Below are 25,066 nucleotides of genomic sequence, written 5' to 3'. Positions count from 1 at the left end.
CTTGGTTTTAGTGTTGAAAACAAAACTTTTAATGACATGGAAAATCTGCTTATAAAGTAGAAAATCTAATTACTAGAGAAAATAAATGTCATCAAAGAATAACATTTTCCTTTCTATATGTGTCGCAAACATAAAATACAAGTATTATTAAACATACTCAAATTGACTTTGAATTAGAAAATTTGGATTTTTGTAGTAAACAATTTTTTTCTTATTGCTTTATCACAAAACTTCTTGACTGCTGCTTTATTAAGATAATATCTTAAATGGTGCCTGTAAACATGTTACTAGTTTAAACATCTTCCAGTTCTATTAAGTTAATATGCAACTCAAAGAGTGTAATTTGGTTCCTATAACTAATTAAGACATACTAGAAAAAGGTTATACTCTAAGCAATCTTAAGACCAGTGCCTAGAGAATGGATTAACGGACCAGAGCCTAGATGTATGATTTTATACCTCTTACATATCTATAGTATTAATCATCATATGCTTGAGAACATTCACACACACGCACAATTATTTTTTTTGCCAGTTACTTAGATGGCATTATACAACTCAGTCACTGATATAAGGGGCCACTATGTAGAAAAGGGAATGCCAGGCAGAAATAAGGAGAAATGGTTAATAGTTATTTCACAGGTTTAGAGCATCTAGACTCATTTCTGGGTTGATGCTTCAAATAAGAGAACCTATAAAATGTATACTTCTTGCGGCTTCTCTATGTGCACAACTTTTTCTAGTGACCAGGCGTTTCACAGTAGTCTTATATTTAGCTGCAACAAAGCAGATAACTCAGTTTCACTAGCAGAGTCACAGGCTCAGCCTGAGTCATATCACTGAAGCTGGGTCATATAGCCAGCCAGTTGCATGCAGCAAATGATGAGCTGCACGGCCCTGCTCAAGACATGGGATTGCAATGCATGTTGCATGACTGCAAAGTTGAAGGAAATATCACTTTATCAGTTTTCTGAGAGTTACAGTCATCCGAAAACCATTTTCTCTAGTCACATTAGCCATCCTAGCATCATTACAGAAGCACACCTACCCAAAACTGTTAGATCCCTGACACCCCACTTTGAGAAATCAAAGAAATGGGAGGAAAAGAAATGGAGTACTGAGAAATAGATATATGATGGCAAAGGACCATCAGAAAACTAAATGTCTTGTTCAGTTTATGCAAAGCTATTTGTAAACTCATAATCCCAATTGACACTCTTCATGTATTTATAGGCCAGTAACCCTGCACATACCCACAATCACTCTCCCTGCTCACACATAATCCCATTAAGCTATTCCTTCATCTGACTCCATTTTCTTTCACATGGTCCGAGGCACAGGAGATAAAAGGGTTCTTCTGCTTTCTCCATCAATTTCCTATCCTCAATCATCACAAAGTTTATAGGTGCCGTGATTCTAGAGATACCTATAAAACTCCCTTAGGTTAATGATCAGCAGCTAGATCCACAGTAAACCACAATGTTACTAAAATTAAGACCAATGCAAGTAGATGAATTAAATTTAGTTAAAAACATCTGTTACTTTATAATGATCTATCTTTGCATGTTTAGTCTCCAGTTAATCGGTAAGTTCCAAGATAGAACATCAAGTATTCTTTCCATGTACTATACACAGAATCTATAAGATGATACGGCAAAATGGAAAAATCACCTGTTCAAAAGACTAGCAAGTAGTTCTTCAATCTTATTTTTAGCTTCAACTTCTGATGAACATTTTTTAAATGAATCTTCCTCACTAAAGGACTACCAAAGAAGCACAAATAAGGATTAATAAAAACCCAAATAAACATATCCAATTATCAGTGTATATGTTAAATAAGTATTCAACACATTCTTTACTAACTTACCTCATGTACTTAGTTTGAGCCATTTAGTTCACTTTTATATTAAATCTTTTTATCTGCAAGTTATTGTACTCCACTAGAAAGTGCACTGGAAGTCAAGAAAATTACAAAGCTCTAGTGCCCATGCCACGCTTTATTGTACGAGTACAGTGAGGCTCTTAAATCTCCTAGGACTGGAATCTGAGTTTAACCTTGGGCAAGTTATTTAACCTTTCTAAAGTACAGTATCTTCATCTTAAAAAAATAATGGGAGGAAGAGGGAGTAAAGGAGGGGGAAAAGGTATGAACAATAGTACTAACTACCTGGAAGATTCACTTGAAGATTAACTGGGATAATGTATATATTATTATCCCTCAGGAAAAAAATTCATCAATGTTATCTGGGTGGTTATACCTTTCTCCATTTCCTAAACCATTAGACTACTCTGAAAACAAGATTTTTAAAAATTAAAATATTTTGCCTACTGTATACAATATAGGCTATTAAAATTAAGTAGTATTCAATCACAGTGGCTAACTTGAGACTTAAATACTAATTCTTAGATTCAATTTAAGACTATTTATTAATCTACTATAATAAATAGCCTTCTCATAGGAATGGGATCATGTACTAACCTAAAAAGCAAATTAGAATAGTGAGAACACAGTAGTAAAACTAGAAATCTTTACCTCAAATAATGTGACAACCAGTATTCAGTTAAAATGAACATCATCGCCACGTACCTGAGGAGGTCCTGAGGGGGTCACAGGAGAGTTATCCTCTCCAAAACTGAGCTTCTGGATACGCTGAGCAACTGAAATGCCTAACTCCTTTTCTAGTATTTTGGATGAAAAGGTTTGAAGATCACGCACACTACTGATACCCAGTGCTTCCAGACGTTTGGTAGTTTTATAGCCAATACCTAAGCAAAAAGAGATGCATACGGTGTTACAATAGTTTTTCTCTTTAAAATTAGCTAATTAAAATATTATAAAGATATCAACCACGTCTTTTGATACCATAATTGGTATTTTGCTAAGATCAAACTTTATTAAAAATTAGGTTGTTGTTCTGCTCAAGACCTCTGAGTTATGAACCACCTTGAAAACCTAACAACCATAGTATAATATAATGAATAAGGAGACAACCAATAAATGCTGTCTTGATATTGATAAAATGAAATTTTTACCACCTGTTACATAACAATGTGGAAGTATTGAAGAATCATAGTTATTATCCATGTAAAGAAAGACTGTCACTAGAGCAATTAAAATGCATTACCATTTGCTAATTATTAGCTAACTTGACTGATTTCTATACACAATACCACACATTTATATCTGGAGGTAGGAACCATCCCAAATACAACTTCGAGCCAGAAGGCAAACAAACGAATCTTCTCATTAGCGAAACTCCTATGACAAAGTTCTTGCACTAAAACTCAGTCATACTTTATCACAGGAAAAAATTTAATGCTGTGATAAAGGACCATACGTTTCCAGGTTATAACTTTCATGATCATATTCAAACTATACAAAAGTAGGTAAAACTAGGAAAATACTTTCATATATATAGATTCCTAATATAGATTCCCTGCAGGAAACGTCAGGTTTTTTGGTTTTCACCAAGAGCCAAGTACACAGGCTCTAAGAATTAATTACACGTAGCTGTAATTTTTAAACTTAAAGAAATACAATAAAACCAATATATATTTTTCAAATATATTTGTCTTACCAGGCATTTCCTTTATGTGGTTCAAACTATGAATGAGATCTTGAGAACTTTCAGGTAGTAAGAGTGTTTGCTGATTTGGTTTAAAGATGCCAGACACTAATTTTGCCAATAATTTATTAGAAGCCACTCCAGCACAGCCTGTGAGACCCAACTGATTATACATGGCTTCCCGCATCTCAGCTGCAATCTGAGATCCAATAAGTAGTCTGATGTGCAAGATGTCATGCAGGTTTATAGCTATAAAAACAGCCAATGTTGTTAAAAGTCACCATCACAAATTTTCATTTTCTTTTTAACAAATGTTTTAAAAAGATAAAGGGCTTAATCTATATCCAACCCCCCTTCCCTACCACCATACTGCTACACCACCATACTGCTACACACTTAACTAATCTCTCTTGTCCTTCACAGGAAATCTGTAAAGTAACTATCACAAGTGAATTCCAAGGCCTGTGATAGCAAATGCATACTGGGAGTGCTGAATGATTAACAGATTACGAAAATTGATCTCATAAAAAATTCCGACAGACATTAGTAGAACTTTTACTCACGTTTATCTGGAAGTAAGCATAAAAGTAAAAGTGTTACATTAATGATAAAGCTAACATTACAGCTTTAAAGATCTGAATCTAAACTTTACACACTAGTGGTATGTGCTATTAAAAACAATTTTGGATCTGTTTACAGTTTAAGAGATCTTTTATTAAAAGTATAGGGAAATTATATAGAAACAAATTTTCTTAGGTGTGAAAATGACATTAGAGTTATATGAGACAGTCCTTATCCTTAGGAGTATTTACATTTCAAGTGTTATGATGTCTGTAATAGTGGCTCAACAATCTATCAACCAATCAATAAACAGCAAGATAGAGCAAATGTGGCAAAATGATAACAATGGGAGCATCTACAAGGAAAGGCATGATGACTGTTCTCACTGTACCATTCTGTCAACTTTTCTGTAGGTTTAAAAAAAATTTTTAACACAATCTTATGTGGAGGAGAAAGAAGAATTCATGAAGAATTAGATATTTTAGGATATAAGACCTAGCTCTCTGTAATATGTTCTAACAAATAGAATCTAAGTTTGCTTTAAAAATTATACAGAAACACATTTGGAACCTTCTTGCTACCCAGACCTCGTAAGTGACAAAAGAGCACAGGTACAAAAGACACATGAAAGCTTCATATCTTCCTCTAAGATGGAATGGTAGCTCTACTTCTTTTCTCCTTTAATATCAGGGAGGTGGATAATGACTGGAGATTGATCCACCAGCACTCAAAAAAGGGGAATAAGAGAAAGCACGTGCTGGCTGAGACCTATGAGCAAGTATGTCAGGACAGGTCTTAGAGAAAAGCAGCTTGCCTTCTACGTGGTATGATTTGGAAGTCACCAGCAGTCACAAGATGTTTGAAAGCCTAATTAGATATTCAGTAGAGTTGATTGCAGCTTATTTTCAAATGCAAATACCCCTGGAAATACCATCAGTCATTCATACTTTAATACACGAAGGAGAGGAACCATTCTGTTTTCTTGCTAAGAGTTGGCAAAGATTATTTGAACTGATTAAATATGAGCTTGCAAAATATGGCAGGTAGGCCTGGACAAGCTTCCACAAGAGCTAACTTGGGAGGGTCTTGATGCCTTGGGAGAATAGAAGTGAACAAGCAAAGAGGCAGCAAAGGCAAATTTAGTCTACCTAAAATTTTGCTTAAAAATGGTTTTAAGAAAATCAAAAACTACTCTAAAAAGCCAACTCCTGTAACTTAAGGATGACCTAAAGAGTCATCCTCTTTAAAAACGATAACACAGGGACTTCCCTAGTGGCGCAGTGGTTAAGAACCTGCCTGCCAATGCAGGGAACACGGGTTCGATCCCCGCTCCAGGAAGATCCCACAGACCACGGAGCAACTAAGCCCGTGCACCACAACTACTGACCCTGCACTCTAGAGCCCGCAAGCCACAACTACTGAGCCCGCGTGCCACAACTACTGAAGCCCATGCACCTAGAGCTCGTGCTCCGCAACAAGAGAAGCCACCGCAATGAGAAGCCTGCGCACCACAACGAAGAGTAGCCCCTGCTCGCCACAACTAGAGAAAGCCTGCGCACAGCAATGAAGATGCAATGCAGCCAAAAAATTAAAAAATAAAATAAAATAAAAACTGTAATACAGGACTGTGTCAGAGAAATGAAAAGTGCACAAAGCACTGAGCTACATGTCATCAAAATACGATTTTCTGCCTATTTAATATGGAATAGCAATACCTGATTTTAATCATCTTAGACTGCTGAAATATGGCTAATATATCCAACAAAAGCCAGAATACTTTCAGAAAGACATAATCGACTCTCTGAACTGACTGAACATTAAGAAATGTAGATACTTTTAGTTACTAAATTGAATGAATAAGAACCCACTTACGCTGATTACCGTATACATGACCCGACACAGTCAGTGCTGAGGGTTCATCACTTTGAAGCTGCTCTAGTCTCTTCTCAACCATTTCTGTTAGATCCACAAAATTTTCATCAAATCCGAGTCTCTCAACAACTGGACTAAATTCTTCCAACAACTCTAAATTAAAATAACATTGGAGCACAGATGTAACTGAAGTTGTAACTAGAATAGATTTAACTCTTTTATGCTTAAAAAAATAACAAAATATGTTGTTAAAGGTTTTACATATATTCACAGTCCCATAATATTTTTAATAAAGTCCTCAGTTAACTGGGATTTTTTTTTCTGTACCACATTCTGAGTAAAGGCAATATTTTCCAACAAGTCCAAAAATAACATTTCCTGGGCAGATGCTCATAGCAATAAATTTCTCAATCTCCTATACGTATAATTTCTCTATCTGTAGTACATTAAACATCAATGCTTATAGTTAATTATGATCTTGAAGCAGTAGGTCAAAGAATAAATTATAGTCTGCTTATAAAAGTAAAAACAAATAATAATATATTCTAGCTATGTTTTTCATAAGAATTTTAAAAAGGCAAAACAAAATAAAATTTAAAATTTCCAGTTAATACTAATCCAAAGAGAAAAGTTACTTAATTTTCAAAATATACTACAATGCGATACTTTTTGATTAGTCACCCTCCAGCACATTCCTTAAGGGCAGAGATGGACCATGACTTACATGTATTTGAATGCCCAGCCTCTAACAGAATGCCTAGTCCATAACTCAAATGTTTACTAAATTGAGCTGAACCAGGATTTGAAATAAGTTCAAAAAGACTTATCAATTCTCATTTTTAGGATTAAAACTAATAATTTGAAATCATTAAGAAGAATTTTCACTTCTCTCTGAATCACCTATGGTACCAGCTGGATGGCAGAAAACAAATTATTAGCCTCTTATTATATAAAAATGCATAGGTTCTTAAAGTCCTATAATATGAAAGCTCTGTTTTATTGATGCCAACACTGATAACAGCAGGAGAAAACAATTAATAAAGACAACAGTGTGATCTGGTGACCACCAAAAATCACTTTCAACCTACCTGGAGAAAACCATATATCTACTCTGAGGAAAAACTGACAATGTGTCTGACCATATAAAAGGATTCTTTTGAATTTCCCTCATCAATTTCTGCTTTTCTTCCCCAAAAGTATATACGTGATGTCCAGCAGTAACAGGTAGAAAATAAAAGTTTATCAAAACAATACTATATAAAAAACAAAGAACAAGTGAAGTGCTAAGGAGAAAAGCAAATTAAGTACCGAATCATGCACAAAGCTAGTGGATCGCTGAATATTGATTGATTATATTGGTTCTATTACTAGGTCATAGGAATAAATCACTTATCCATTCCTGAAGTTAACCTCTTTTTTGCTGTCAACTTGTCAACTCCATAAACAAGAGGCATTTATTAAACATATGATTACACAAGGCCAAAGAGAGGAGTTATAATTAGAGAAAAAACTATCTAGACAAAAATGTAATACTGTAGAATAAAAATATGAAATAAACAATAAGGTTATACATCATAAATAGGTCTGAAATAAATTCAGTATAGGACTGTTAGGCTATGTTCCTATTTCAACTCAGAAAATACCATGAAAAAAATTAACAAAATAACATTTTATCGATGCATAAATCATACTTAGAATATTTATTGTTATTATATTAGTGCATTTTTAATTCTTTCAAGATACTACTTTATAAGTTAAGAATCAGCATAAAAACTGAGATTTACTCATTGAATTTCCAGTAGATACTTTCACTGTGAAGAGTTGCAGTGGCACAGAAATCATAGGAGAAAGTCTGATAAGCCTGACAACATAATGTCAGACAAAACACAAACTGGAAAAGTAAAAAAGATGAAACACAAATTGGAAATATATTTATAACACATGGCCATCAAAGGGCTAATTTCCTTAACTTCCCCAAACAATGACACAAACCAATCAGAAAAGAGAGGAGCAATCTAAATAAAAACGGGCCCAAGTGAAAAGGCCATTCACAGAAAACATATATAAATGACCAAAAATACATGAAAAAATGCTCACACTTACAGAGAAATGCAAATCAAAACAATGATTTACTATTTTTTCTGCCTCTAGGCAAAATCTTTATGAATATCTACTACTGTCATACATACTAGCAATATGTTGGGACAACCTCAAGTGCAACATATAGCAGCATTTCTAATGCAAATTATCTTTGATCTAGCAATTAAACTTTAGGAACTTACTTTAAGGATATCTTCATGAAATGTGAAAATTTCTGTATGAAAATGTCTACTGAAGCATATATTTGTAAGAGCAAAAAGTTGGTAACAGAAATAATCCCTCACTATCAGGGAAGCCACATAATTTACAAGATATCTTTTGAATAAAAGGAGGTGCTATTAATAATTACGTAGGGACAATGGGCATAAAGTGGGACATACTGTCTTCATATCAGTAAAGGAATGGTTAAATAAGTTTGGGACAAAATACAACAGAATACTGTGCAGGCACTAAAAAGAATGAGGAAGAGCTATATGAATGAGATGAAAGATCACCAAGAACAAAGGCAAGATGCACACTGTCTGTATTATATCACCTCTTCTATGTACAGTAAAAATTAACTTCTGAGTATTCAGATACACACACATAATTGTGCACATTGTCTATTCACACACAGACATATACACATATGTGGCGGAAGGGGTTTGGGTCATTGTTTTACACATATGGAAAAACCTGATACTGGTTTTTGCATCTTGCCTTCTACTCACTCAACAAGGCATATCTCTATGAGTCAAACAGTACAGCAACAATTCATTCTTTTTAATAGCCATATAATATTCTATCATAGAGAAGTCTTAGTTTATTTAGCCATTCTCACCCTGGTGAGCAATTGTTTTCATTCCATATTTTTAGCAATTATGAACCATGCTACAAGAAACGTTTTTGTACATATACATTATTTTAGTTCTATTAGATAAATCCCCAGCAGTGGTATTATTGGGTTAAAGAACATAATAGGTATCTTTAATTTCAAAACATGTTTCTAGATTGCTTTCTTGAAAAGGCTGTAATACTTTGTTTCTACTTTTTCTCACATTCTTATTTTTAGTACTAATGAATTTGAGCATTCTTTTTCCACATTGTTGAATTTGCTCTTTTTGTTAATTGCCTATTCATATCCTTTGTCCATTTTTCTTAAGTTTCTTTTTCTTGTTAATTCCTAAGAGCTCTTGGATATTATATTTAATGCTTTCATCTGAAAACTGCTACAAATAACCAAAGAACAAGTAAACAAAAACAATAGCAGGCCTTCCCTGGTGGCGCAGTGCTTGAGAGTCCGCCTGCCGATGCAGGGGACACGGGTTCGTGCCCCGGTCCGGGAAGATCCCACATGCCGCAGAGCGGCTGGGCCCGTGAGCCATGGCCACTGAGCCTGCGCATCCGGAGCCTGTGCTCCGCAGCGGGAGAGGCCACAACAGTGAGAGGCCCGCGTACCACAAAACAAAAACAAACAAAAAAAAGAATTTACTAAAACAATAGCAAACAAGATAAATAAAAAGCTGATCCGTATACATTTTAAAACTGTATATATTTGCCATATGCCAGTACAACACATGGTTTCATTTTTCCTGTAATTTACTAAAACACTAAGATTCAAACCCAAACCTTAGTAAGGGGGAGTTTATCTACACTGAAATATTTAATATATACATAAAATCTAAGAAAAAAATATACTCCTTATCTTTGCTAATACTTCCTAACAAATTGGTTTTTAATTATGTTAATCAAACATTACAGAAGCCTCTCTCAACTCCCATTAGTGCATTAGAGTACAGCATATTTCTTCATAGTTTATTTAAACTTGGCATTTAAACTTATAATTAAAAATACCTGGTTCTTTTTGGTTTATCGTCTCCCATTTTCTCACTTAAAAATTTTTTTACATTTTCTCATATTTATGTAAACATCAGCGTGACAGAGTTCAAATTCCTTCCAACTATACATTTTTGTCACCATTACTCATAATATATTAAGTCATTCTCATATAAATTTTTTTTTAATGGGAAAGCCCCAAAATAAAAGGAAACTGACTTATGCATTTTACATTTATCAAAAGATTCATGTAGTTAACAGGCATCCTATATAAAAATTAATACTGAAATTATATTGCCCATAATCTGTACCTGTAACGTACCTGTAACCTTATATGACATCTCTCTGTAACGAGTCAAATCTTCTCCATTAACTAATACTAGCTGTGGACACTTTTCTTTTGCATCTCTGACATTCATAAGTTTCTTAACTCCAAGTTCCCTAGCTTCATAGTTGCAGGTAACCACCAAATATTTCTGCTGAACCCCTATAAGAAATAAATATTTTATGAGAAAAATATTTTATGAGCAGGATTAAAAATTAAAATATAATTTACTTATTCCATATTATGGTTGTAATACCATCTGTTTTGATAAGAATAAAAAGCTCTCAGTTAAAAAATACAGCCTCCATTCATCAAAGCTCTATGAAGTACAATTTAACAAAAATTAGCACGAACGAGCAATTCTATGAATTCTGCAAAAAGATACAAATAAAATCCTTCGAGGATTTTTTTCAAACAATACAAAACCAAAGAATTAACTCTATATAACTTTATATATAACTCCAGGCCATGTTTTACCAAAAAATAAAGCAGATGAAAATAACTGAGTACAATTAACTACATGTTGCTGCTAGAAAACCTAACTTGTCTTCTGAGTAACTTTCCAATGAATATAAAGCAATGTTCTGTTACAAGTGCCAATCTACAGCAATTACTAGGGATCTCCCCCAATCAGTGTTCTAATTATTGAACTGTTCTTCATAGTAATCTTTAGAAAAGATTATAGAGAGTGAGGTGGCATTATGAGCCCCCTCCTTATCAAAATGATTAAGTTATGATCATCTACAGACTGTTTAAAAATTCTAGTTTTCCGGTAGCTTAAAATTGCTAAAATTATTTGCTTTTCTCTTTACACAAGTTGACTACTTGTTTACCACTATTAAAGTAATGTTCATCTAAAATATGTAAAACACAAATATGTAGATGGGGAAAAAAAGGTTATGTCCATTCCCCTAATGTAAGACATTTTGTTTCTAAAGTGTTGATACTATAAACAAGGCAAAGAAACATTATTTCGTGTATTTTTGATATACCAGATTATGCCCAAAAATAGAAGCACTGGGTCAAAAGTAATAATTTATGATTCACCAGTGATCTATGTAAAAATCAGATTAGTAACTTCCTTAACTAAAAAAGTAGTCTTTTAATGCAGGATTAATGGACTCACCATTATGTCACCAACCCAAGTTAAGTAGTCATATATTTGCTGAGTACAAATGGAAGACTATGCTACTTTCTCCTAGAAACTTTCAGCATTATATCCCTCACTTCCTGGTAATCATTCATTCCTGCATCTTAATTACACAATATCTTTTTACTAATCATTACTTACAGAACATCTTGTTACCATGCTACTAGTTAGAAATGCCTTCAGAAGAAAATTGAGGTCCCCTAATCCTAACTCCTTGACAGCCTTAATTTTAAAGATCCTAGACTGACCTTGGCATACCAAAAACTAGACATCAGTCATCCCTCTGTTCCTTAGTAAATCAACTAGGCTGAGTTGAACTGGGGACTTATCAAAACCAAAATAGACACCAGAGGGAAGCGGCATGTGAACCAAAATTGCTCTTTATGCTTTTACTAAAAGATAAATCCTTACTACATGCATAAAATAAATTTTTAGAAATTTAAATTACTTTCCCAATTTAAGATATAATAAAAAAAAGAAAGTTTTTTTTAAAAAGCCAACATAATAGTAATTAGATCCCCAATGTAAAATTTCTCTTTGCCTTTTAAAGATACTTATGATTTTATGGAAAATTTGTACTGTATGCCTTAACATTTTGGGTTCTGTTCAAAATCCAACTATTTTGTCGAATGTTACACAACTCAAGAGTTAATTTCAAAAGTGAGAGAATAGATGACAACTTCCATTAAAATTAATAAAAGAGATTGTTCTTGAGATAAGACGGTTGTAAAATTTCAAACATTGAGAAAAAGACTAAAAGTTTATCATGGTCTCTCTGTTCATCCGTTTGGTTAACTATACTACTTGTATCATATTCACCATTTATTAAACGATTATAAAGTTTACACCTGTAGTGAAGCAAAGATTACTGCCTATAAAGCATCACAGAACTGCTTCCAACATTTATTAATATGGTTAATAAATCATAATATAAGAAACATAATAAATAACGAATCCTATTATACAAAGAAAATAGTATCAAACTCCAGAATTACCTAAAGGTTTGCCCTTTAGTTCTGGATGTGAGATCATTTCTACTTGTGCGTAAAAGCAATCCAGATCCACGTGTACTATGACTCTAGATGAAGAACTTCCTGCTGGCACCACTTGATCATGGACTGTGGCACAATATGCAAAGAAACATAAAAATACATTCAGGCAACTTATCGCCTCTGAGCAACTGCCAGCCCCTTAAAACACGGCAACTGAGAAAGAAGAATGCAGAGTGATTTTTAAAGTTTTTTTCCTGGATTTATCACATGTGTCAAAGCATCTAAAAATAACAAAGACATGAGAGAAACTCCACCCACAGTAGAGTCTTCAGTCCTGTTTACTTACTATTTCTTTGTATACTATGTTTTTCTCAGGATAGTAATACATTTAAGGAAAAAAATTTATCCATAATGGAAGATTGCAAGAGGTAATCCTAGGACTTGGAAGTTTATGGGAAAATTTAGAGAAAGTTGCAAGGGGCAGAAAAGTTTAAACACTGATCTTTCAACCAACTTATAAAGTATTCTAAGTGGCATGTCCTTAAATTAAAAAAATAATCTGAAATACAAAGCAGCACAAGACAGAACCTATGGGTCCCGATGGACTACATCTAGCTCCCATATGAGATCAAGATTAGCTGGTTCAATGCTGAATACCCAATACCTAAAACAGAGCCCGGCATATAATAGACTACCAATGAATACTTGCTAAATTGCAAGACAGAGTAAATATTTCCTGGATTTTAAAAGTGGTTCAGGTCTTGAGGGAAGGGGCAGAGGGATAAGACAGAGGAGATTCCAGCTCTTAACACCAGTTAAAAACAAGGCAGGCTAAATGCAATGTGGTTTTCTGGTTTGGAGCCCGGAACAGAAAAAAATTAAGTGGAAAAAAACTGGTAAAATCTGAATAAAGCTTGTCCTTTCATTAATAGTATGCCACTGTTACTTTCTTAGTTTTGACAAATGTGTCACGGTGATGTAAGATATTAAAGTTAGGAAAAGCTATCTGTGCATCTCTCTGTAAATCTAAAATTATTACAAAATTTAAGTTTTTAAAAAAGGGGGCGGGGGTCTAGGAGGCAGGGAAGGAGAGCCTTGGCCCCAGGCCCGGGGATTGGCGCGCTGCAAAGTAGGGTCCAGAGGCTGGAAATGGGTCACCGGAGAGGCGGCCACTGCAGACGTGCCTCGTCCCCGGTTCCGAGCTGCGCCGTCCCTTCCCGTCTGCGCTGAGCCGGGGACCCAACCTTTGCCAAACGGTCGACAAGTTCCCCCGCTACTGCAACCTTTAGGCGGCCGGGGACTCTTCCGCTTTCACTGGGCTGTTTCAGGGATTACAAATGCAACCTCGATTAACCAACTGACGCGCCCACCCTACTCCTACTGGTCAAAAAATCCCTCTCGGGATCTTGGCCTCAAAACACCGGGCAGCGAAGGGCAGCTCTCTCAGCGGAGCCCGGAAGACGAAAGGACCCGAGCCGGGCGGGACGGTCGCAGCCCAACAGCCGCCGCCACTGTCCCGGGAGTCCTCCCGCCCCGCGCTGCTCATTTACACCAAGGGAGGCCGCCGGGCTCCTCAGGCTCCAGCGCACCCGGCGAGCTGCCGGCTGCCCACGCCTCGGCCCGCTCCATGCCCAGAGCCGCGTCCTCTTCCTCGTCGTGGTCGCCTTCTTCCTCAGGCTCCACCCCCTGCTTCTGCGTCCCGCCCCAGCGGCCAACCGCAGGGCGGCTTCCGACCGCTTCCGCCCGGTCTCCAGGGAAGCCGCTCCGGGCTGGCGCCTGCGCGGGCTCCTCCGAAGGACTCGCCGGCTGGGAATCCTCCAGACCAGCGTGCGGGGGTTCCCTCCCGCCCAGCAGTGAATGAGAGATTGCCTTACCAAACAGCTCATTTTTTTCTTAAGGTCTTCGGAGTGAGTCCCACACCACAAATTTTAACTGTTTATCTTTACTTAGAAGCCAGCCTGTTCTCCTGATAACTGTTAGCAGAGTTGCTAACCCTTAGACGCTGAATGATTTATGCTGATGGAGTTGGGGGAAAGGATGGAAATTATGGTGACAGCAAGGCGACCATGTAAACTAATATGATTAGCAAGTATGGTAAAGTTTGCATTTTGTTTGTTTGGTGTTTGATTCAAAGATACTGTGACAGATTGGACCCCTGAATTTTTAATCATTTAAACTGAATAGGATTTTGATACAATCCAGACCCTCCAACTTGCTAACTGTGACTTTGGGCAGGTTAAATAACTGCTCTGAGCACCTGCTTCTCCACTGTTTAAAAAAAAAAAAAAAAAAAGGTCTTGAGTGTATTGGGATTAAATGAACGAATGAAAACTAACATACGCTTTAATATTCCAATGAATATAAAACACCTGGGACATGGAAGCTTAGAAGGTGCTCAATAAATGTTCATTCTCTTTGCTTTCTGTTAAGATGCCTTTTGTGCCTGTGTGTGTTTCTTCCAACAGAAAATTTGGAAATTTCTGTGCACGTGTGTGTGAATGAATATATATATATATATATATATATATATTCACACAATTATTTTGATTTTTTTTACAGGATTCTTTCATAAATAGGTTGTGAAAACTTTGAGAAACCCATTAAAGGACATGCTGATGCATCCATAAAGAAGGAATAACAGGCAGAGCTGGGGCTCAGTGGTTTGGAGACCAGGTCTTCCTCTCTGGGTATTTTACTCTTAGACATCTGGACCAGTTCCTTCAAACTCTCCAGTATGGGATCTAAGACACCAATTTAAAGCTATCCTGCGTTCTTTGCGATTGCTATTTGCTAAGTCTAGATAAAGTACTTTTGAATTAAGTGCCTCTTTGGCTATCATCAAGGGTCCAATTACTTGTAGACAACTAAGGTATTTTGTTTCAATTCCTCCATGTTGAGAATGATACAAACCAGGGAAATACCATGGCAGATTAAAACAGTTCCTTTATAAGAGCCCTAGGGTCACTAACACTCAACAGCTTGACTAAAAGTGAACCAGCATTGAAAAACAACACACATAAGCCCTCTTTAATTGAATTTATTTCCCTGTCAATTGTCAAAATGAAGAGTGACTTTAAATTTAGTAGAAGAATAGACAAATGGAACCTTGCAACCATAGGGGAGCAAGCCAGGCTGGCTTTGTAGCTCTGCACTTAGAAGGGCCCCTCACTTGATTTAATGTTCTCCTGTTGCTGTCTTGAAATTCTTAATAATTTTTGAACAAGGGAGCCCTCATTTCCATGTTGCACTGGACCTCACAAATTATTAGCCAGTGCTGGGAACAGAGGAGGGAAGTGGCATAGAAAAGAACACTTACAAAACACCTGTATGTCAGGCACAGCCCTAAGAGCTTAAAACAGATTATGTCATTCAATATGCCTTAGAGGGTAGGTATCATCATTCTTATTTTACCAAAGATGAAACAGGCCAGCAGAGACTAAGACGCTTACTCAAGATTATGAATCTAGTAATGGTAAATCTACTTTCCAGAGTTTTCCATAGAGAAGAATTCATTAAGAATGTTTCTTCCACAAGAAAAGGGAACCCTCCTACACTGTTGGTGGGAATGTAAATTGATACAGCCACTATGGAGAACAATATGGAGGTTCCCTAAAAAACTAAAAATAGAACTACCAGACGACCCAGCAATCCAACTACTGGGCATATACCCTGAGAAAACCGTAACTCAAAAAGAGTCATGTACCACAATGTTCATTGCAGCACTATTTACAATAGCCAGGACATGGAAACAACCTAAGTGTCCATCAACAGATGAATGGATAAAGAAGATGTGGCACGTATATATAATGGAACATTACTCAGCCATAAAAAGAAACAAAATTAAATTATTTGTAGTGAGGTGGATGCACCTAGAATCTATCATACAGAGTGAAGTAAGTCAGAAAGAAAAACAAATACCCTATGCTAACACATATATATATGGAATCTAAAAAAAAAAAAAAGGTTCTGAAGACCCTAGGGGCGAGACAGGAATAAAGACAGAGACATAGAGAATGGACTTAAGGACACGGGGAGGGGGAAGGGTAAGCTGGGAGGAAGTGAGAGAGTGGCATTGACATATATACACTACCAAATGTGAAATAGATAGTTAGTAGGAAGCAGCCACATAGCACAGGGAGATCAGCTCGGTGCTTTGTGACCACCTAGAGGGGTGGGATAGGGAGGGCGGGAGGGAGACGCAAGAGGGAGGGGATGTGGGGATATAAGTACACATATAGCTGATTCACTTTCTTATACAGCAATTAAAAGCAATTATACTCCAATAAAGATGTTTAAAAAAAAAAAGAATGTTTCTTCCACAGAGGAAACCACTCCCTCTGCCCATTTTCCTTGGTGCTTCCTTGCCCCGTTTGTATTCTCTCTCTTCCAACCCTACCCAACTTGCCATCTTCAGGTAGCCGTTGTAGTTTGCATTATCTAGAATTTCATATAAAGGGAATCCTACAGTTACTCTTGTATGGCTGTTTCCACTAAGTGCGTAAATATATTTTTAGTGTTATTCATGTATGTGCAGAAGCGTGGCATCAAGAATAAGCAAGGCCCTGTTATGTATTAGAGCTGCATTGTTTATAAGCAAAGGGGCTTTTTATGTACTGACAATCACTGAGAAAGAGTTGTTTAAAGTGAGAAGTGAAGTTGCAACTAAGTAAATTCAAATTCAGTTTCATATCAATTCATTATCAGTAAAAGAATTTTGAATCATCTGCCTCATTAAAAAAAAATCACGACAACTTGGATATATTCGGAGGCATAAAAATAAAATTTATTTGAGCTAATATGTGTTGCTTTGTAGTGGGATGAATTAGGGAAAGTGTTTATTTTTTTAATCTGTAAATCCCATCCCTCAGTTTTAATTAATTGGCTCTAAATCTAGGATAATTTCAGGAAATAAATATTTTGAGCCTGGATCATAACTGCGTACTTAAGTGCCAAATGAGAAGAACAATTGCAAGGCAGAATAAACATTTAATTAAAGGAAATTAGGTTGAAACAATATTGATGGGGGAGCATGGGTTTGCAGTGTAGGTAATGGATAAAGAAACTGGGGGCATTCATGAGCTTCAGAAGTCAAGACATTATGAGCTTACATACCTGAAAAGTGACAAACAGGACTTCCCTGGTTAAGTGGTTAAGAATCCGCCTGCCAATGCAGGGGACATGGGTTCGAGCCCTGGTCTGGGAAGATCCCACATGCCACGGAGCAACTAAGCCCGTGTGCCACAACTACTGAGCCTGCATTCTAGAGCCCACGAGCCACAACTACTGAGCCTGTGTGCCACAACTACCAAAGCCTGCGTGCCTAGGGCCTGTGCTCCCCAACAAGAGAAGCCACCGCGATGAGAAGCCCGCGCACCGCAGCTCAGAGTAGTCCCTGCTCACCACAACTAGAGAAAGCCCGCCCTCAGCAACGAAGACCCAACCCAGCCAAAAAAAAAAAAAAGTGACAAGCGTGACCGGCCATGTCAGGGAAGGCTGGGAAAGTTACCAGCGTCTGCTTATCTCCTCCTAGACAAATTGGCCACATATTATTCAGCAGGAGAACTCTAGATGGTGTTCTTCAAGGGCTTTGAGATGAAGAGTGTGAGGGCGTTTATGAGTATCTGTATTTTATGTTGGTGGTGGCTAGGTAAATAGAGGTTGGCCGTGGGGTCAAAGGAACAATTTGTATTGGTGAGAACAGAGGGCCTGTTGTAGTCTTTCTGTAGTCTTTGATCTAGTACAGTGGTTCTCAATTGCGGACAACGATTTTGTCCCCTAGAAGGTATTTGGCAATATTTTGGAGGCACTCTTGGTGTTCACATCTGGGGAGTTGCAGCTCTGATTACTGGCATCTATTGGGTAGAGGCCAGGGATATTGTTGAACATGCTACAATACACAGGACAGCCCTTTACAATAAAGAATTATCAGTCTAAAGTGTCAGTTGGGCCAAGCTTGGGGAACTCTGGCCTAGTAGTGTTTGTATCATCCTGCTGCTGCCAACTCCCTCCTCAGCTTATGGTCCCCAGCTGTAAACTAATAAAGTAGAATTGGTCTTTGGTTATGTGCTTTTAATTATGAATAGGACAGTTTTAGAGAAGGGAAGATATAAGAGAGGGAGACAAGTATTATTTAGTTGCTTTTCACCATGGGGATTTACATTCTGAGGCTAAAATGCAAATGAATTCATTGGCTGGAAAAGAGATTTCAGAAAAATATTCACACTTTTATGAAGCTTGTGAGTTGCCCCCAGGGTGAAAGGCTAACGAGTCAGAAATAATTTACACGGCTTAGAAGCTGAAACCAGAAAGCACAGAAAGGCTTCAGGTGGTTGAAAGCAAAGTAGAATTATTTTACGCAGTTGTACAATGTGCATGTCGTGCAGTATTTACTAAATAACGCTCATCCAAGGATCTCACACCCTTTGCATAAAATTTTCAATTGTCACGAAAAAACCCTCTTCTCTCTCTCTTTTTTTTTTTTGCACATTGCACACCAAAGCAGCAGTTTCAAGCTTTCTCAGTGTAACCTAAAAATATTTGCTGCATACCATGTGACTGTGGCTAAGAGAAGGTGTAAGAGGCTGGAGTTTTTCTAACAGTCAGCTTCTCTTTGCTTTGACCTTTCTTTGTGGTTCTGTAGAATTCGATGAAAGGCCTGCATAGTCATTTTAGTAATGACCTTTAAAAAGTTGCTTGTCAGGGTGTGCTCAATAGATATTGCCTTGTCATTTTGGATAGAGAGAGAGGTAAGGACCAACGTGATCACGATAAAAGTCATTTGGTCCCAGTTTGTAAATAAGGTCTGCAAACTTCCGTCTTTGAGAAAAAGAGAACTACTTGATGCCATATAGAAAGTGCAAGCAGATTGACATTGATCAGATACACTGTTACATTTATAGACACCTAACTTTAATGAAACTTTTTTTAATTGCAAAAGTGATTTGTGATTATTATGGAGAATTTGGAAAATATAGAAAGGAGGTAAAAAGAAAATGGTATCATCCATAATAATCCATAATCTGGTGCTCAGAGATAACCAAGCATTAATAGTCTTTTCATAAAGCACAACTTAAAAAGAAAGCTTTAGTTTTATTTCACAAATAAACTTGTTTCTCTTTCTTTACTAAACCACAAAAACCATTGCCTAAATAAATGACATAGGAAAATCTTTGTACACTTATTTGTTTTTGATGTTACTTGAAGGAAATGAATAAATATGTTTTCAACACCATTTTGGAAATATTAATAATTTCAACTTAATTAATAATATTCTCCATTTTCCTGGTTTGTGTATAATCCATAATCTTTATAAAGGAAAATTATATTTATAGGACTTATTTCTTAAAGCTGATTCAAAGACTTCATTAAAGTACCTATTAATCCTAAAAGTACTGCTTGTGTCTCTGGTTTAAAAAAATTATTTTCCCCTTTCCCCTCCAAGAGTGTCTGCATCAGGGATGTGACTTGGTGAGAAGAGGGAAGAAGAAAAACTGAGTTTCTAAACAGCCGCCTCTCCTGGGTTATTGAAATGGATGCAGAGCATACACAGGATGATGTTGAACCTTCGGTCTCATTTGTGAAAACTTGTGCAATTTTTTTTTTTTCCCGTGCTACACTACATACAAATCACCAGATTACAAATTAACCCTTTGTGATCCTTGATGTAATGAGCAGTTTCTTTGGGGCTTTTTCTTTCGTTCCGGGAAGTGGGAGGGAAAGAAGCAAGGTATTACCTTGCTCTTCATTTGTATTTTGGTCCCAAAATGTAAATACAATTTTCTATGTTACTTTTTTGTGGTAACTACCAAGATGAATATTTTAATTAGATAAGTTATATGGAAAGGAAGGAAAATTCCACGTCTAAATAAAAAAAAATTTTTTTCTCATCCATTTTTTAAGATATTCTAGTAAGACAGAAAGGTATAAGGTATAATGTAAAAATCCCTCATAATCTCCACTGCACCGTGACATGACCACTGTCAACAGAGTTAACCGCTGTTAACATATATTGATACACTTCATCAGACTTTTTCTTATAATATTTAATATAGAGTAGACATAGTGATAATCACTTCTAATTAACATCAGTGGGATCGTATTATGCAGATGCTTCTCTACCATGCTTTTTCACTTAGTATCTCTCGAACATCATTTCTTTTCCATGCACAAAAATCTACTGTGTTCTTTTTTAACGGATGTTCTGTTTTACCAATTCCACATTCATGGACACTTCTTTCTGATTTTTTGCTGCAGTGAACATCCTTGTACGTATATCTCTGTGCTCTTCCTCAGGAATTTGATCCCACCCTTCCCTAGGACAAATCTAACCTCCTAAAATTCTGTAAGAATGTTATCTTTATCTTTTTAAAATTAATAAAAACCGCTTGAGAGAGCACCATGATACAGGGGACCTGTCATTTCTGCCTCCAAACATTCTCTGGAACCCCTTCAATTCTCTGCATCCAGGCTGACACAGCACAGGCCACACACAGACATCTCCAGCTCAGCCTACAGCGCTGGCCTCAGAGCGTCTGCCCTTTACCATTTGTGGGCCCTAGAATGAAATCTTTGAAAGGCTTCCCACAACCTTTAGAGCAAAATTCAAACCCCTTTCTCACATGGTCCTCAAGACGGCACTGGGGCAGGCTTCATAGAAGTTTATCATTCTTCCTCCCTGTCCCTGCTTCTTCTCATAGCAGTTTATGTTTTTCTCTTGTACTTGGGCCACCCCAGCCCCCTTTCTGCTCTGGGGACATATGTTAGTCTGAAGTCAGCAAGCTGGAGACCCAGGAGAACTGATGATATGGCTCCAGTCTAAGCCCCAAGGCCCAAGAACGGGGAGAGCCAATGGTGTAAATTCCACTTCAAGTCCTTTTCTGAAAACAAGAGAAGACCGATATCCCAGCTCTAACACAGTCAGGCAGAGAGAGCAAATTCTCCCTCATTCAGCCTTTTGCTTCTGTTCAGGCCTTCAACAGATTGGATAAGGCTCATCCACATCTGCTTTGCTCAGTCTACCCATTGGAACGTAAATCTCACGCAGACACATCCTCAAAGGCACACTCAGAATACCCAGGCACCCTGTGGCCCAGTCAAGTTGACACGTGAAATGAAACGTCATAGGACAATTTCCTGCCTCCAGACCATTCTATCATTTGAAAGGTTTGTAGAATGGGCTTGTTCTCTTTCTCCAGTTCTCAATTCAAATGTCAACACCTCTGACTTTTCCAAACCGCACTCTCTCAGGTGACCTACCTCAGAATTACCACATTGTCTCGTGACACACTGAGTATCATGTGTAACACTTATCCCGATGTGTAATTTTTTCATTTGCTGTTTACTTGTTTTTAATCTCTCTCTCCTACTAGGATATATTAGGTTAGGGGCCTAGCATGCCTTGTACTTTATTGGTATCTACCCAAAACGTGTGCAATAAATGAATAGTGTTATTTCAACATCAATTGGATAATTTAGTAATGTTAGATTTTAGAAGTCCTGTGTAGACAAATCTTCCTTGTAGAAGAATTCCAAATAACATATGGAGATAAGCCCCCCTCCAGGAGGTGGAGCTTATTCTTGTCCCTCTTGCAGGTGGGCTAGACAGTGATTTGCTTCCAAAGAATAGAAGATGGAAAGGGAGGGATAGTAAACTTACAGTGGAGACACCTGGCAGTCACTACTTAACCAAACTAACATGTGGATATCATACATCCCTGATAGGATGCGCTCAGAAAGGCACAGCATCACTTCTGTGGAATTCTTGCCAAAAAATGTATCACCTCAATGTAATCATAAGGAAACCTCAGACAAACCCAAACTGAGGGTGTTTTACAGAACAGTTAACCAGTTTCTATCAGAAGTGGCAAGATCACTAAAGACAAGATAAAAGGAAGTGTCACCGGTTGGCAAAGACTAAGAAAACGTGACCACTAAATGCAATGTGGCCCCCTGGATTGGATTCCAGAACAGAAAGAGGATATTAATGGGAAAACTGGGGAAATCTAAATAAAGTCACAAGTTTAAGACAAGTGTCTATGCTGGTTTCTTAGTTTTAACCAAAGTACCATGGTAGTGTTAGATGTTAACAACAGCAGAAATTGGCGAGGGTTATGTAAGAACGCTCTTGATTATCTTTGCAATGTTTCTGTAAACAAAATGTACTCTAAAATTAAAAGTTTACTTAAAAAAATAGGTAATCACAAATCAGGCTCTAAACAAACCACAATATTTTTTCAAATCTTAGACTAAAAGAACAAAAAACTGAAAACAGAAAGTCCTCCAGACTCATCACACACACACACACACACACACACACACACACACACACCTCTGTGAGGTGATAGATGTGTTAATTAACTTTATTGTGGTAATCATTTTATGTGTGTGTTTATTAAATTATCACGTTTTACAACCTAAATATATACAGCTTTTATTTGCAATTATACCTCACTAAGATTGAGGAAAAAAGTCTTATATGTTGCTACTGATATCTAAAAGTGCAATGAAAAATCTTTTTATTAGTTAATATATATATAGATCGATGACTACTAATCTTTGAATTCTGTTTACAAAACTTTTAAACCTCTGAGGTCTCAACCATTATTTTCCATTTCTGTTACCATACTTTAAATTCCCTAAAAGATGCTCTCATGCCCATTTAATGTTTATAATTGAAGGATATTTTTGCATATACTAGCACCAAACAGATAATTACTGCTGTTAAAATGATCACTGCTTAGAAAGTTTCTGCATGAGGTGATTCTTACTTATCTATACATTTTACCTCATTTTTCTTTTAAATAAAGTCAGAAAGATTATTTTTTAAATAAATTTATTTATTTTATTTTAATTTATTTTTGGCTGCATTGGGTCTTTGTTGCTGCGCGCGGTCTTTCTCTAGCTGCAGCCAGCGGGGGCTACTCTTCGTTGCGGTGCACAGGCTTTTCATTGTGGGGGCTTCTCTTGTTGCAGAAAACGGCCTCTAGGCGCGCGCACGGGCTTGGTAGTTGTGGCTCGCGGGCTTAGTTGCTCCGCAGCATGTGGGATCTTCCCAGATCAGGGCTCGAACCCATGTCCCCTGCATTGGCAGGCGGATTCTTATCCACTGCACCAGCAGGGAAGCCCCAGAAAGATCATTGAGAAATCAAGCACCTAAAGTCAAGATTGCTGAATGTCCAATCCATCTGAGGAGTTAGAAATGGAGAACCATTAACAGATTCTTTCACCAGTGCCTGAAATGGCTCTGACTCTAAAATAGTATCCAAAAGCAAGAACAGTTTGTTACTTTTGTTGTCACTCAGGTTGTTATATTCATTCCAGTAAATGGCACCTGGTACATTCACTTGTGTAATGACAAACTGATAAATACTCCTCTGTAGAAAATATCCTGGTTTGGGATTTACACAGGATCTTTTAGCTAAGAAATCGATACCTACTTCAGACATTCTTAAAAATGACTTGATTTACTTTTCTTTATCTTCCTGGAGTCAGAGGAAAGTCATGAAAGATAAGAAAAATGAGAAATCGTCACAGTTTGGAGGAGACTAAGAAAATGGAACAAATAAATGAAAGGTAGGAGCCTGGATCAGATTCTGGGACAGAAAAGGGACATTGGAGAAAATGTGGCAAAATTCGAATAAGCTTTGTAGTTTGGTTAAGAGTTTTTGTACACATGTTTATCTCCCGATTTTTTTTTTCTGCACAAAGTGTAAAGCGTTCTTTTTTAAAATTATGTGTAACATAGACAAAATTAAGTCAGTAAGTTTTTAAGGAATTTCACATGTTCTGATTCTTTCCACTGCCAATCACCTTAGTTCCTCCAAACTCATAATCTTCGAGATAAAATAGCCCTTTCAAAAAAGAAGTTGTCATGTGAGTCAGCCCACAATTCTTTTAGTTGGGCTTCTTTGATCTCCCGTGGAATATGGGCACACTTCAAAATTCCCCACCTGTAATCTTTGGGATCCAATTTCCTCGAGCGATTTACTTTAGGACCCTGGAAGTTAAATATAGCGAGAGTACGTTGCTATTTATTCCTTCATCTTTTCTAGTACTGAAAAGCCTTGTTATATCCAATTTTTACTCATGAGCCTAGCCAAAAAAAAAAAAAAAAATGTTGCAGGTCTCATTGTCACCACTGCAATAAAATTACAGTGATAGAAGCAAAACCTGTGTTCTCAATGTAGCCACATTAACAATTTATGGACACCATGAACAACAGTGTCCATTTTCAGTAGTATGAGGCTTTTATCTCCTGCTTTTGATAATTAGACTACGGTGATGAAAGTTGTTAACACAGAGAAACTGGTTGAAGGATAGACAATAACTTTCTGAACTACTTTTGTAACTTCTGTGTCTAAAATTATTTCAAAATAAGACATTTTTAAACATTGCATTGGAAAACTCCTCAGGAAGTTGTTACTTCAAAGAGAGACACAGTATTTCTCAATAGTTCCAATAGAGCCAGTTTTCCCTCCGGCTTTGACACAGAGAGCATTCTTTCTTCAGTTAGCAGCAGATAAAATGCAGTTGTTGGCCTGCACTTTAGGAATATTTTGTACAGAAATGTATATGTCAAGATCCTAGAGTTATACTTTGGACAGTGAAGTGTTCACGCTTTGAGAGGCATGAACCAATGGAAGCAAAACCAATGGAGAGAAAGATTCACATTTCTCATTTTACATTTA

At 36.9% G+C, this 25,066-nt stretch overlaps 1 protein-coding gene and 1 non-coding gene across 3 annotated transcripts in view; both read right to left on the bottom strand.

Moving 5' to 3' along the window:
• POLI (DNA polymerase iota) overlaps positions 1-14,069 on the bottom strand; it is a 36,080-nt gene extending 22,011 nt beyond the window's left edge. Inside the window, exons 1-7 of one of the 2 annotated variants that reach the window (XM_024756781.1) lie at positions 13,931-14,069; positions 12,384-12,506; positions 10,236-10,400; positions 5,999-6,151; positions 3,578-3,814; positions 2,587-2,765; positions 1,671-1,762 (exon numbers count right to left, since the gene is read on the bottom strand). In XM_024756781.1, the coding sequence (XP_024612549.1) occupies positions 1,671-1,762; positions 2,587-2,765; positions 3,578-3,814; positions 5,999-6,151; positions 10,236-10,400; positions 12,384-12,506; positions 13,931-14,009 (1,028 nt within the window). In that variant the 5' untranslated portion in view covers positions 14,010-14,069. The remainder of the gene's footprint in view (positions 1-1,670; positions 1,763-2,586; positions 2,766-3,577; positions 3,815-5,998; positions 6,152-10,235; positions 10,401-12,383; positions 12,507-13,930) is intronic. The other variant, XM_024756779.1, reaches the window with a different exon arrangement.
• A 10,421-nt stretch (positions 14,070-24,490) lies between these two features.
• Positions 24,491-24,625, bottom strand: LOC112407504 (small nucleolar RNA SNORA1). The gene has a single exon (XR_003004761.1). It is a non-coding gene; the product is annotated as a small nucleolar RNA SNORA1 (small nucleolar RNA).
• Between the last annotated feature and the right edge of the window lie 441 nt (positions 24,626-25,066).

Source organism: Neophocaena asiaeorientalis, unplaced genomic scaffold (assembly GCF_003031525.2).
Source record: "Neophocaena asiaeorientalis asiaeorientalis breed wild unplaced genomic scaffold, Neophocaena_asiaeorientalis_V1.1 scaffold133, whole genome shotgun sequence".
Taxonomy (NCBI): Eukaryota; Metazoa; Chordata; class Mammalia; order Artiodactyla; family Phocoenidae; genus Neophocaena; species Neophocaena asiaeorientalis.
This window is presented reverse-complemented; position numbering and strand designations above follow the sequence as displayed.